We start from the raw sequence: 12,965 nt of genomic DNA on the forward strand, positions 1-12,965 counted from the left end.
GCACTGTGTCAAACTGTGCACCTGGCATATGAGGACTCAATAATCTTTGCAGATTGGAAGAACAACTGGCACTTAGAGAAGGGAGAGTGTCGGGTCCAGGCTGTGGGACCTCAGAGGAGGAAGCCCAGTGAGCCCGGTGACCCAGTGACATCTCAACCTCTGGGAGGGGACAGTTGGGCACACCAACCCTCCTGAAGGTCTGAGGGAGGCATGCACACAGCTGGCCTTCCATGGACACGTGGAGCAAAATGCCACTGAACCGGTGCCAGGACTGTTGTCTTCTCCCTACCTGGATCCTGGGGCAAGGAAACGGCATCTGAGTAGCGACTGAAGGACACGTAGCTCTCAGCCCCATCGATGAGCCCGTGGTTTTGAGGGTGGAAGGTAATGTTGGTGAAACCAGCCACACAAGCCCTGTGGGATGACAAAGAGCAAAAAGAGGTCCCTGAGACGTGTCTGACCGCAGGCACGGAGAGCTTCATGCTCACGAGGCTCAGCCCCCAGAGAGCAAGAACCAGAAGACATTACCGGTAGGAGCCCAGAGGTTCCAGCTTCCCATTGTAATAGCCAAGCGTGGTTGACTCATTCCCAACATCAATTTCATATTTCAAAACTTCAGACAAGCTCTGAGAACGTCCCTTTTCTTCTGTTCTGATCAGGTATGTCACATAAGTATCTGAGGCTCCCTTTTTGAAATCCTCATACGTGTATTTCAGGACATCCGCAGAAGGGTGACCAGCTAAGAAAGGTACACAGAAGGAGAATCATAAGAAAGTGACGGCAGAGAGACTTCTTCTCCTGCATATCTACATGGTGGTGATGCTGGGTGATAGTGATACCAGCAACCACCTCTCAAGCATCTCTCTGTGCCAGGTTTGACTCACATTGAATTCTAAGGGCTTTACCTACAGTAACTCACTTCATCCCCATGAATCCCATCACATAAGCTTATTGTCTCCATTTTACAGACAACAAAACGAAGGTACAAAAGGCTAACAGGACCAGGCACAAGGTCACATGGCCTATGACGTAGAGTTGGGTCCCCAGTCCAGGGCGTCGGGCTCAGAGCCCAAGGTTTCATCTGATCACAGACCAGCACTGGTCGGTCTGGCTGCCGTGCAACACGGCCTTCCTCCATGGACTTGCTGACAGGCATCACAGCAAAATGACTAAGAGCTGGAAACAGACCCAAAATGAAAAGACAGAAAGAGAGAGAGATTTCCACCTCACCTTTTGAAATTTTGCCACAGGTTATTGCACCAGCAAATTTCTATCCTCCCAGATCCCCAACCCCCTGACAGTGTGTTTGGTCTCTATCCTCCTCAAGGAGATGAGAACAGCACCACAGTGGGAGAGAGTGGGCAGAGGAAACACTGCATTATTCATGCATAAAGCATCCCCCAGACCAGGCACAGAGGCTTATGCTTGTAGTCTAGTCTAGCACTTTGGAAGGCCAAGGTGGGAGGATTACTTGAATTCAGGAGTTCAAGAGCAGCCTGGGCAACATGGTGAGACCTTGTCTCTAAAAGAAAGAGGAGAGGGCAAGAGAGGCAGAAGGGGAGGAGGAGAGGTGGAGGGGGAGGAAGAGGAAGGAACCCCCACAACAAAACTTGGGGGGAGGGGGGGAAGGAAACAGGAGAAGGGGGAGGAGGAGAGGGAGGAGGCGGGGGAGGAGGCGGGGGAGGAGGAGGACGAGGAGGATGAGGAGGAGGAGGAGGGAACCCCCACAACAAAACTTGGGCTTTTAAATCTAGGCCTGGGCCGGGTGCAGTGGCTCACGCCTGTAATTCCAGCACTTTGGGAGGCCGAGGCAGGTGGATCACGAGGTCAGGAGATCGAGACCATCCTGGCTAACACAGTGAAACCCTGTCTCTATTTTAAAAATACAAAAAAATTAGCCAGGCGTGGCAGCGGACGCCTATAGTCCCAGCTACTCACAAGGCTGAAGCAGGAGAATGGCATGAACCCGGGAGGTGGAGCTTGCAGTGAGCCAAGATCGCGCCACTGCACTCCAGTCTGGGCGACAGAGAGAGACTCCACCTCAAAAAAAAAGAAAATCTAGGCCTTACGCAAGCATTCAAACACAGCTACCAAAGAGACTCTCGAATTATTCCTTTCCTACCACAAAAAAAAGTAACAGAGCCCTTTAAGGAAAAGCAGCCTTTAATCCACCTCTTCTCTCAGCTAAGGAAATACTCTGCAAATTCCACTAGCAAATGCAAATCTTTTCCTATTTTCTTTCAAAGGAAATTCATCCGCTAAGGATGGCATGTGTGTACGTGTGTGTTGTGAGTGAGAAAGAGAGACAGAGTTGGTTAAAACTAGTATTCTACCACCTAAAAGGTCCTGTGATGTAAAAGAGAAGAAAAACCTAGATCACAGATCAGCAAGTTATGGGCCACAAACCAAATCCAGCCACCTGCCATGGTAAATAACATCTAGTGGGAATGGCCCCACTCACTCCTTCTGTATCTACTGTGACTGCCTGCACACTACAACGGCAGAGTCGAATGCTTGCAACAGTCTATACCACTGGCAAAGCTTAAAATATTTGCAATCTGGCCCTTTCCAGAAAGCTTGTCAACCATCAGGCAAATACCTCACCCTCCTTCTCTGTCTGAGTACACAGCATGGGCTGCAGTGAGAAGATAGGCGTGTGTCTGCATCACTCACGTGCCTCAGTGGGCACAGAGAAAGCTCTGGTCATTGCATCACTCACGTGCTGTTTAACCCACGGAGGCCTCTCCTTACCTTCCCCAGTGGTGAGAACGACAGCATATGCTTTGATGGGTCCGTGGCTGGCTTCAAATCCACTGAACTTGACCTTTACTGAATTGTGACTGACAGATGTAATATTAGGGGATCCATCTGGAGGAGGGGGATCTAAAACAAAACAAAACACGATCACCCAATATTGAAAACCAAAGCAACACATTAGGTAGAGAACATGCTTCAGCGACCGCCTCAAGATCTTACTCTGGAAGCTACATGCTAGGCTCTGCAAAGCAGCAAATCCAGAAGCAAAAGGCACGGAAGGAAACTGGTGAGGAGCAGAGACAGCAGATCCTGGGAAACCTGCCCAGCTCACAATGACCCCTTCGGGGCATCCAGCCAAATCCCCAGGCCAGGCACCCAGCAGCCTTGTTTGGTTTTGTTATTGTTGTTTTGAACTGTGCATGCTTTTATTTTATTTTTTAACAGATTGATCGAAATATAATTAAAATACAACCAAGGAGATGAAAGACTTGTACATTGAAAACCACAAAACACTGATAAAATAAAGAAGACACAAATACATACAAAGACATCCCATGCTCATGGATTGGAAGACCTGATATTGCTGGAAGACTTGACACTACTCAAAATGATCTATAAATTCAATGCTACCCCATCAAAATCCCAATGGCAATTTTTACAGAATATTAAAAAAAAAATCCTAAAGTTCATATGGAACAATGAAAGACCAGGAACAGCCAAAGTAGTGTTGAAAAAGAATAAAGCTGGAGGCCTCCCATATTCTGATTTCAAGATATATTTATTCAAAGCTGCAGTAATTATAACAGTATATTACACACATAGACAGACATCAACCCACAGAACAGAATACTGAGCCCAGAATTAAACTCTCACATATACAGTCAACTTATCTTCAACAAGGGTGCCAAGAAGACACAATGGGGAAAAGACAGGCTCTTCAACAAATGGTGCTGGGAAAACTGAATATCCATGAGCAAAATAATAAAACTAGACCCCTATCTTACACCAGACACAAAAATAAACTCTGAATAGGTTCAAGACTTAAACATCAGACCTAAAGCTGTACACTGTTAAATTTGTTTAAAACAAAACACACACACATTGGGGAAGAGCTTCTTGACACAGTATTTACAATGGTTGCTTGGATACCACACAAAAAGCACAGCAACAAAAGCAAAAATCGACAAGCAAGATTAAATCAAACTGAAAAGGTTTTGCCCAGTAAAAGAAACCATCATTAGAGTAAGAAGCTAGTATCCTTGCATGGGGAAGCTAACCTGCCCTTGTCCTCTCCCCCAGTCCCTTCTGACTCGAGATGAGCCGGGTTCATTATCCTGAGATCTGGGGTGGAAGGAGAGTGAGAAAGAGACTGGTGGAACTCTAAGGTGTGGCCTTGGGAGCTGTACGCTGACACCACATGGACTTGGCCTGGCCCCAGGATCAGCTGGTCGGCTGAGAGCAAAGACGGAGCAGATGTCCAAGGAGAAGAATCAAAGAAGAGGTGGGAGAGAATATACTTTCTACTGAGACCTGGCCACGGTACTGCCCCATGTTCTTCATAAACAGTCCCCACATTTTTCCCAGAGTTGGTCTAAAATACCACCTAGAGAAATCCAACAGATCCTCTTCCCAGAAACCAGAAAAGCCCCCACAGGACCCTCCATGGATAACCACCATGATTCTGCACCCTCCCTTTCCAAGCCAGGGTGTGGAGCCACTCTCTGAACTAACACGAAAGAAAGAACATGCTGAATTAAAGATGATCCACTCCACACACTCTCTCTCTACCTAAATTCATCTCACATATACAGTTTGGATTGTTCTCATTTTTTTAAATATATTTTTTAAAAATAAATGAGATGGGATCTCGCTATGTTGCCCAGGCTGGTTTCAAACTCCTGGGCTCAAGCAATCCTTCCTCCTCAGCCTCCCAAAGTGCTGGGATTACAGGCATAAGCCACCACACCCGGCCTGTTCTCATTATTATATATATTCAAGATTCAAGGAGACAGAAATCTGAACTCCAAAACAACCACAGCATAATCGTCAACCTGCACTGATACAGTAGCCCCTAGCCACACGCGGCTGCCAAGCCCCTGAGAGGTAACCAGTTTGCATTCAGATGTGCTACAAGCATACAATACAGACGAGATATCAAAGACTTAGTACAAAAGAAGATGTAAAATAATTCATTAATATAGAAATTACATATTGAAATAATACTTTTAATATACTAAGTTAAATGTTATTAATATTAATTTCAGTTATTCCTTTTTACTTTTTTTTCAATGTGGCTCCTGGAAAACTTTAAATTATACCTGAGGCTCACATTGCCCATCTAGTGGATGGCCTGTTCTAAACTACAAGCTTCAGCAACCTCACAAGTTCCTGGCAGCAGTGCCCGCTGGGAGGTGCCGTTCCCATGTCTAATGGTCAACTGCTAGCACAGGCTCCTGCATTTCCCAACAGCTCTATGCCCGGTAGCTGGCCAGAGAAGGTCCATCGCCAGGTCCTTGCCCCAAAACTGGGAGCAGCATGCTAGCTCACCCACCACCAGACCTGGAAATCCTCTCCTTCTCAATGCTCTTCACAGTCCAATGCTCCAGGGGCCCTGTCGTCCATACTTCGCATAGAGTCCCTCACCACAGCACACAGTAAGCCACCAACAGATGTAGGCTAAAAGATGACCAGGCACAGCGGCTCAGGTGGGTGATCCCAACACTCAAGGCGGGTGGATCACTTGAGGTCAGGAGTTCGAGACGAGCCCCGCCAATATGGTGAAACCCTATCTCTACTAAAAATACAAAAATTAGCCAGGCGTGGTGACATGTGTCTGTAGTCCCAGCTACTCGGGAGACTGAGGCACCAGAATCGCGTGAACCCAGGAAGCAGAGGTTGCAGTGAGCTGAGATCGTGTCACTGCCCTCCAGCCTGGGCGACAAGAGCAAGACTCCATCTCGAAAAAATATAAAAGAAAACATGGCAATGAGTTATGCTGTAAAGAAAAGGAACTTTTAGAATGTAAAAAAGGAGCCCCTCTTACTCTGCTTTTTTAGATTAATTTCTGTAGAATGAGGAACTAGTCTATGCCAGTAAAAGCAAATATTTCAGGGGAAATAAAAAAACAAAAACAGGTTTCTAGTCCACACGTGCAGACCCACTGGGTCAGCCGCTCCAGGAGTGATCACCATGCCGTCTGACCAGCCCCTGCCTTGAGGCCCACCTGTGATGCCAGTGGTGCAGGTGCTCTGGGTGGGGGCTGCCATCTTTCCACAGGACACGGTGATGATGCTGATGTTGTACGAGGTAGAAAAATTCAAATATGTGACTTCCGTTCTATACTCAGTGCCATTCTCAGAGGAGCAGCTCTCCAGATGGGTTGCATTGTCCCAGGCTCCACTGCTGACCTCCAGCTTGAAGCCTGCATTGGCACCAGGAGGGCAGGCCCATTTGAGAACCAGGGCTGGCTCTTTGGGGACCACTTCACAGTCGAAGGAAGCCACGGACGCGGGATCTGCAAAACAAGCACAGCACAGCATGAGATTCTGGGACTTCTGCCTTTGCAAACACAGAAATAAGGAGTAGCAGAATCCTGGCGATGAGGAGGTGGGTGGGTGATGTGGTAGAAGAGGCAGGGGCTGACCCTGAATTGGGCAACAGCAAACTGTGTGACCTTGGGACAGTCACCCAACTGCTCTGAGCCTCAGCTGCAGGACTCTTTGAAGAGTAAATTGAACAATGATGTCCAGCACCAAGAAAGATGCCTGGAAGAGACCAGGGCTCCATGAGAGGCAGCTACATCGTCCTGTGAGAGGTAGTGACCTCCTCACTTGCACCATCTCGAGGACCCACCTCCTTTTTTTTTTTGTTTTTTTTTGAGATGGAGTCTCGCTCTCTTGCCCAGGCTGGAGTGAAATGGCGTGATCTTGGCTCACCTCAACCTCTGCCTCCCGGGTTCAAATGACTCCCCTGTCTCAGCCTCCCAAGTCGCTGGGACTACAGGTGCATGCCACCACACCCGGCTGATTTTTGTATTTTTAGTAGACACAGGGTTTCACCATGTTAGCCAGGATGTTCTTAATCTTTTGACCTCATGATCCACCCTCCTTGGCCTCCCAAAGTGCTGGGATTATAGGCATGAGCCACCAGGCCCAGCCAAGGCCCTCTTGATGGTCCTTCTGAGACAGGTGAGGCCCATACTGTCCCATCTGCAGATAAATTCACAGAGGCTCAGAGAGGTTAAGTAATTGGCTGATGATGACGTGGCAGGTGGTGAAGCCACCTAGATCCCAGGTTTTCTAAGTTCAAGACACTCTCTATTCACATGACATACTGCATCATCAATGGCAAATGGTATCAGTTTCCTCATCTTCAAAACAGAGTGTTATTTGGCTCTGAGGGCCAACAGATTTTTACTGAGGACTAACATCAAACTAATCTAAATGGAAAATTCCATATTAAAACTGGAGGACAGTATTATCATTAATTGAATGTCACAGAATTTTAGAGCAGGAGAAGCTCTACCAAGGCACCTAGTGCAACTCCCACATTCGCCACCCAAGGCCTGGAAAGGTAATCTGAACACCGCACCTACTTTCACAGTTCCTGTTCCACCCATACTCAGTCATAAATGCTCGGATACAGTTTTTCTCTGGCTATAGGCTACAAATAACTATAGCTAAGATAAATATCAGCAATGAAAGGCACCCAAATATCAAAGATGGGTGTCTAGACCAGGTGGGATGGAGCAGAGGTGACCCAAAGCTGCAGGGATTTCTGTGGCCACCCCACTGACCACTGAAAGGCCAGAGCCCATCATGGGTGGAGCTCCTACACTACCAGGGAGGCTGATCCCATGAGACCCCCACTTCCAAATCAGCCTGAACATATGAATGGCCTGGGCTAAAAAGGGAAGAGGTAGGAGCAAGGTGGGCAGAAAATGAGTAGTGCACAGGTGCTGAGTGATAAAGGTGCTACAGTCAGCACTATGAGCAGAAGTGCCCACCACTGTCTACAAAGCCTTCCCTGGACTGCCCTGAAAGCATCCTCAGTTACACACAGGGCTCTTCTCTTTATCACACATTTTGAGTTGTGAGATAGGTGAGGATCCAGAAGGACACCAAGGTTGGGCATCATTTCAACAATAACCTTTCCATCTTCTCCAGCACAAAAGACAAACCAATGCCGGACATCATCCACGTCCTGGCCCAGCCCCACCCAAGCCTCACCTCCCACCTACACCCTCCTGTCCCTGTGGGTCCACTCCTCCCACCCTTGCCTCCTGCTCTTCCTCCAGCCTCCAGGACACAGTGGTGATACTGCACAGGCCCCTCTGCACAAACCTCTGCCTGTAATGCTCTCATGCCCTGATATCCAAATAGCTGGCTCCTTCCCTTTATTTAGATCTTTGCTCAAAAGTCACCTTCTCACTGATGCCTTTCCTGCGCATCCTAGATAAACACTCCACTTCCTCCTTCCAAAATAAAAGTTCCAAGAAGGCAAGGACTTGACTGGCATATGGTATATGCTCAATAAATATTTATTGAATGCAGAAATGATGAGGGCATCGAGCCAGCACCAATAAGCTAACAGGATGCCTCAGAAAGCTCAATCACTGCACATCACACAAAACCAAACAAACTACAGACTGTGGAGGACTGACCTGCAAGGTCAGCACCACTCAGGGAGGAGTCCAAGAGGCAGCTGGGGCTACACTCACCTGTACAGAATGACTTCCAGCCAGGTTCCAGTGACTTGATTCTGTCCCCTACTTGTGTAAAGATCTCCACCGTGTATGATGAGCCAGGTATTAATTCAGTGACAGTAGCATTAGTAATTCCAATGTCCGTGACTACTTGTGTTGCGTTGCTGGAATTTCCAACCTTCTCAATAAGAAGGCAGTAGGAGTACGTGGGAGAGGCGTCATCAAAGTTCTGCCAACTTAAAGTTGCTGCTGTGGTGTTGGTACTTACATCAATGTTGGACGCAATACTGGGCCCTTGATTTTAAAAAAAAGGCAATTCATGTAAAAGCACAGATTAACCAGAATTCCAGGACTGTTTACTGTATCCAAAAAGAGCCTGGCTCATTTTAGAAAGAATGAACAAAGCTAGTATTTGCTGGCTCAAAAGACGGAAAACTTTCCCAAAACACATCAAGAAAATAATTATACAGATTAAATCTCAAAAGAAGTTTAATTGAGGCTTCTTTTAATACTTCAAGTTTATTTCAAATATATTTTTAAGATGTAATTTCTAATCTGCTTTTCAAATCTAATAGATGAAGGAGAAAAATATACTAAAAACATATTACAAACATCTTTACCATGTCTTTAATTCAAATTTTTGCAAAACACCTCCCTCACTGTCGCAAGTAAAGCTCCTCATCTGGGCAGTATCTTCCAATACCAACATGACAAGACCCTTCTCTACTCTGTATTCTCAAGGAATGACTAGAACAGCTTCAGTCTCCACTCCCAAGGAATCACTTCTTGCTTCTAACGACAATTCTAAGTTCACATAGCTTGAAGAACAGTGCCCCATGGGGATAGCAGAACCGTTGCTGAGACCAATGTTTTCAACTTCAGCAGTTTCAGGGTCAACCTGGATCCCAGAAGCACACTGGCCATCATTTAACCAGTGCCTCCTCCAAGAGATGGTTAGAGAGGCTGTTCCTTAGAAGGGCATCCTAAGAGACTTACGTGTGTACTGTGTAGTGGAGCTGGGGTCCCCCGGGACGTGGTCCACTTCTGGGGAGATGGTAATGTTATATAAGGTGCCCGGGATCAGGCCCTGGAGAGTGACCACTCTGTCAGACGTGTTTGTGTGGTTAGAGCCATGCTTGGACTCTATGACTAAACGGTAGACATACTCGGAAGCATTGCCTGGGCTCTTCCACTCCAGCCGCATCTCCGTGGTGGTGACGTAGACCACGTGGATGTCAAACACTGCACTGGGAGCTGCTCAGAAGAAAGGAAGAAGGGAAACCCGTTACCGATTATCATGAGGCCCAGCTTCCTCTCCAAGTGCTGTCGACAGAACCTGCTCTTCTGCCATCACACTTTCAAATGAGTTCACAAAAGGCACACTCCAAAATCAAGCTGAGAAATGCACACACTCGGTGCTCTCAAGAATTTTAGCTCTTCTACGACGCAGATGAACTTCCCAGTTTATCTTATCAGTTCTCTAGTTTTTTGTTTTTGTCATAAAAATGAGCCCTTAGGCTGGGTGCAGTAGCTTATGCCTGTAATCCCAACATTTTGGGAGGCCGAGATGGGTGGATCCCTTGAGGTCAGGGGTTCGAGACCAGCTTGGCCAACATGCTGAAAACCCATCTCTACTAGCTGGGTGTGGTGGTACACACCTACAATCCCAGCTACTCGGGAGGCTGGGGCACAAGAATCACTTGAACCCAGAAGGTAGAGGTTGCAGTGAGCCGAGATCACACCACTGCTGCACTCCAGCCTGGGCGACAGAATGAGACTCTGTCGCAAAAAAAAAAAAAAAAAAAAGGGCGGCCAGGCACGGCGGCTCACACCTGTAATCCCAACACTTCGGGAGGCCGAGGCGGGCGGATCACATGAAGTCAGGAGTCTAAGACCATCCTGACCAACATGGAGAAATCTCATCTCTACTAAAAAAAATACAAAATTAGCCGGCTGTGGTGGCGTATGCCTGTAGTCCCAGCCACTGAGGCAGGAGAATGAATCGCTTGAACCCGGAAGGCGGAGGTTGCGGTGAGCCGAGATCGCGCCATCGCACTCCAGCCTGGGCGACAACAGAGTAACTCCATCTCAAAAAAAAATTTTTTAATTTAAAAAAAAACCCTTCAAGGGGTCATCTGAAGTGGAAATCACGTTCGGTTTCTTGATATGGGTGCTGGTAACGAGGTGTGTTCAGTTTGTAAAAAGTTCATGAAGCTATGCGCTGAGGATACGTCCCTTTTCGGTATGTATATTACATCTCAATAGAGAGGTTTTTTTTTGTTTTGTTTTGTTTTGTTTTTTTAAATCACTCATTTAGAAGGAAACATCTCCCCAAGACACTGCCTGACATACTTAAGAGAAAAACTGAAATGGAGAGCTGACCTTTACTACGTTGCAGCGTTTGAGGACAGATGAGGAAGGGAAGAAAACGGGCACACCTTGCACCCTCAGGGCAGAGTCAGAAGTGGAGTCCCCCACAGGAGCCCATCCTCCAATCATCTCTCCGCTGCACACTCAGCCACTTGCACCAGGGATGCCTACATCGAGGCCCGGAAGTAACCACGGAGGCAGGGCCTGTTTTCCAGGGCAGCTTTCAACCCCGTCTCTCTTTACCTGGCAACAAACATCACCTCCAGGGAGAGGAAATGGGCAGGTAGGGGACAAAAAGGGGAAATGCTTTCACTGCAAACACATTGTCCTAAAAACTAAAAGTGCCATGTTTACGTACAATCTACTCCAAAATCAATTTTTTTAAAAATCTTAAGTGGGTTCTCCTTAAAGAGAAGCTGCTGGGAGAAGCCTTTGTTTCCTACTGGCAGATTCCTGGTGTCAAAGGGATTCCACAGACAAAAGACCATGAAAGGCCTTTGCCTATAAACATAAAAAACTAGAAACAACCTAAATATTCAATAACATGGGGAGGGCTGCGGGCACTGTGATCTGGCTGCATGATGAAATATTCTGCAGCCACTAAAAACATGAAGACCATGATAACTATAGGGGAAAGTTGTGGTATAGACTGAGTTAAAAAAAAAAAAAATTCAAATACAAAATAAAAGTACTTGTATAATAATTATAGTAATACAAGCAAAATGTGGACATAGAGAGAAAAGGAATTTGGTTGGGTTAGAAAAGTAGAGATATTTGTTTCTTTTCCTTTTTATTGTGGTAAGACATACATACCATAATATTCATCATCTCAACCATCTGTCAGTGTACAATTCAGTGTCATCAACATTCACAATGTTGTGTAACCATCACCACTATCTGTACCCAAAACACTGTTATCACCCCCAGCATAAACTGTAGCCATGAAAAATAATGCCCACTGCCTCCTCTGCATAGTCCCTGGTAACCTCTATTCTAATTTCTGTAGAATATTAAGTCGCCTAACCTAGGTACTCAGGTAAGTGGAATCATCCAGTATTTGTCCTTCTGTGTCTGGCTTATTTCACTTAGCATAATGTCCTCAAGATCCATCCATGTTATACCATAAATCAGAATTTCTTTCTTTTTTAGGCTGAATAATACTCTGTTGTATGGATGAACCACATTTTGTCTATCCATTCATTTGTTGATGGAATCTTCCGTCCCCCTTTGGCTACTGTGAACAATGCTACTACTATAAACACTGATGTACAAATACCTGTCCAAGGCCCTGTTTTCAATTCTTTTGGAAATATACATAGGACTGGAATTACTGGATCATATGGTATTCATTTCCTTTTTTCGAAATTGCTTTTAATGCCGTTAAGCTTTTTCCAGAAACAATAAAGGTTGTTCAATAATAGAAAGGTAACTCCCTAAGAGTTTAGATCTTATAGCAAGCCTTCCTGACTTTCATTCAATGGGACCATTGAATGAAATGGGTCCTTTGAGACAATGGAATTCCAGGCAGGTGTTAAAATTACCATGTTAAAATTACCCTGCAGAAATATTGATATTAAGAGGAAAGAATATTCATAATAAACTATAGTAAAAGAGATGCCTTCTCCTCACTAATACTAAACTTTACTGCTGTACCACATCAAAGTGTCAATCTACATGGTGGATAAGCACTTGGTCTTAGACACCAGACACAGGTCAGTTTGCCACCTCGTCACTCTGGGCCAGTTACTTAAGTTCGCAGAGCCCCCATTTCTTACTCTGTAAGACAGAAATGATCATAATACTTGCTCCATGAAGTTGTGTTAAAAATGTAAAATACAGTATGAGAGCACTCAGCACTTTGCAGACCCCCAACATATTATATTATTGTTACAGTAAGTTCTGAGCAATAGCAAGTAGCACGATATCACACATCCCCGTCAGTGGTGATCCTCTTACCATTATCCACATCCTTAAAAGACAGAAGAAACATGTTGATGTTAAGACTTCATGTCAACAGTCTAAAATGCAGACTTGCAAAGGGAATACTGCATCTCATCTGAGGGATGCATTTTAGTAGACCCCTTATTTCAGAAGAAGATCCTCTGAGTGACTATCGGTGCTTAACCTAACCAGC

At 45.9% G+C, this 12,965-nt stretch overlaps 1 protein-coding gene across 2 annotated transcripts in view; it reads right to left on the minus strand.

Annotated features, from left to right (window-relative positions):
- The window catches only part of PTPRJ (protein tyrosine phosphatase receptor type J), a 186,902-nt gene that overhangs the window by 23,057 nt on the left and 150,880 nt on the right, over window positions 1–12,965 (minus strand). For both annotated transcript variants that reach the window (XM_023215616.3, XM_023215615.3), the window contains 6 exons: window positions 9,458–9,715; window positions 8,477–8,755; window positions 5,981–6,271; window positions 2,752–2,883; window positions 529–739; window positions 290–414 (listed from right to left, as the gene is read on the minus strand). In XM_023215616.3, coding sequence (XP_023071384.1) covers window positions 290–414; window positions 529–739; window positions 2,752–2,883; window positions 5,981–6,271; window positions 8,477–8,755; window positions 9,458–9,715 — 1,296 coding nt within the window. The remainder of the gene's footprint in view (window positions 1–289; window positions 415–528; window positions 740–2,751; window positions 2,884–5,980; window positions 6,272–8,476; window positions 8,756–9,457; window positions 9,716–12,965) is intronic.

This window comes from Piliocolobus tephrosceles, chromosome 13 (genome assembly GCF_002776525.5).
Source record: "Piliocolobus tephrosceles isolate RC106 chromosome 13, ASM277652v3, whole genome shotgun sequence".
In the NCBI taxonomy this organism is placed as follows: Eukaryota; Metazoa; Chordata; class Mammalia; order Primates; family Cercopithecidae; genus Piliocolobus; species Piliocolobus tephrosceles.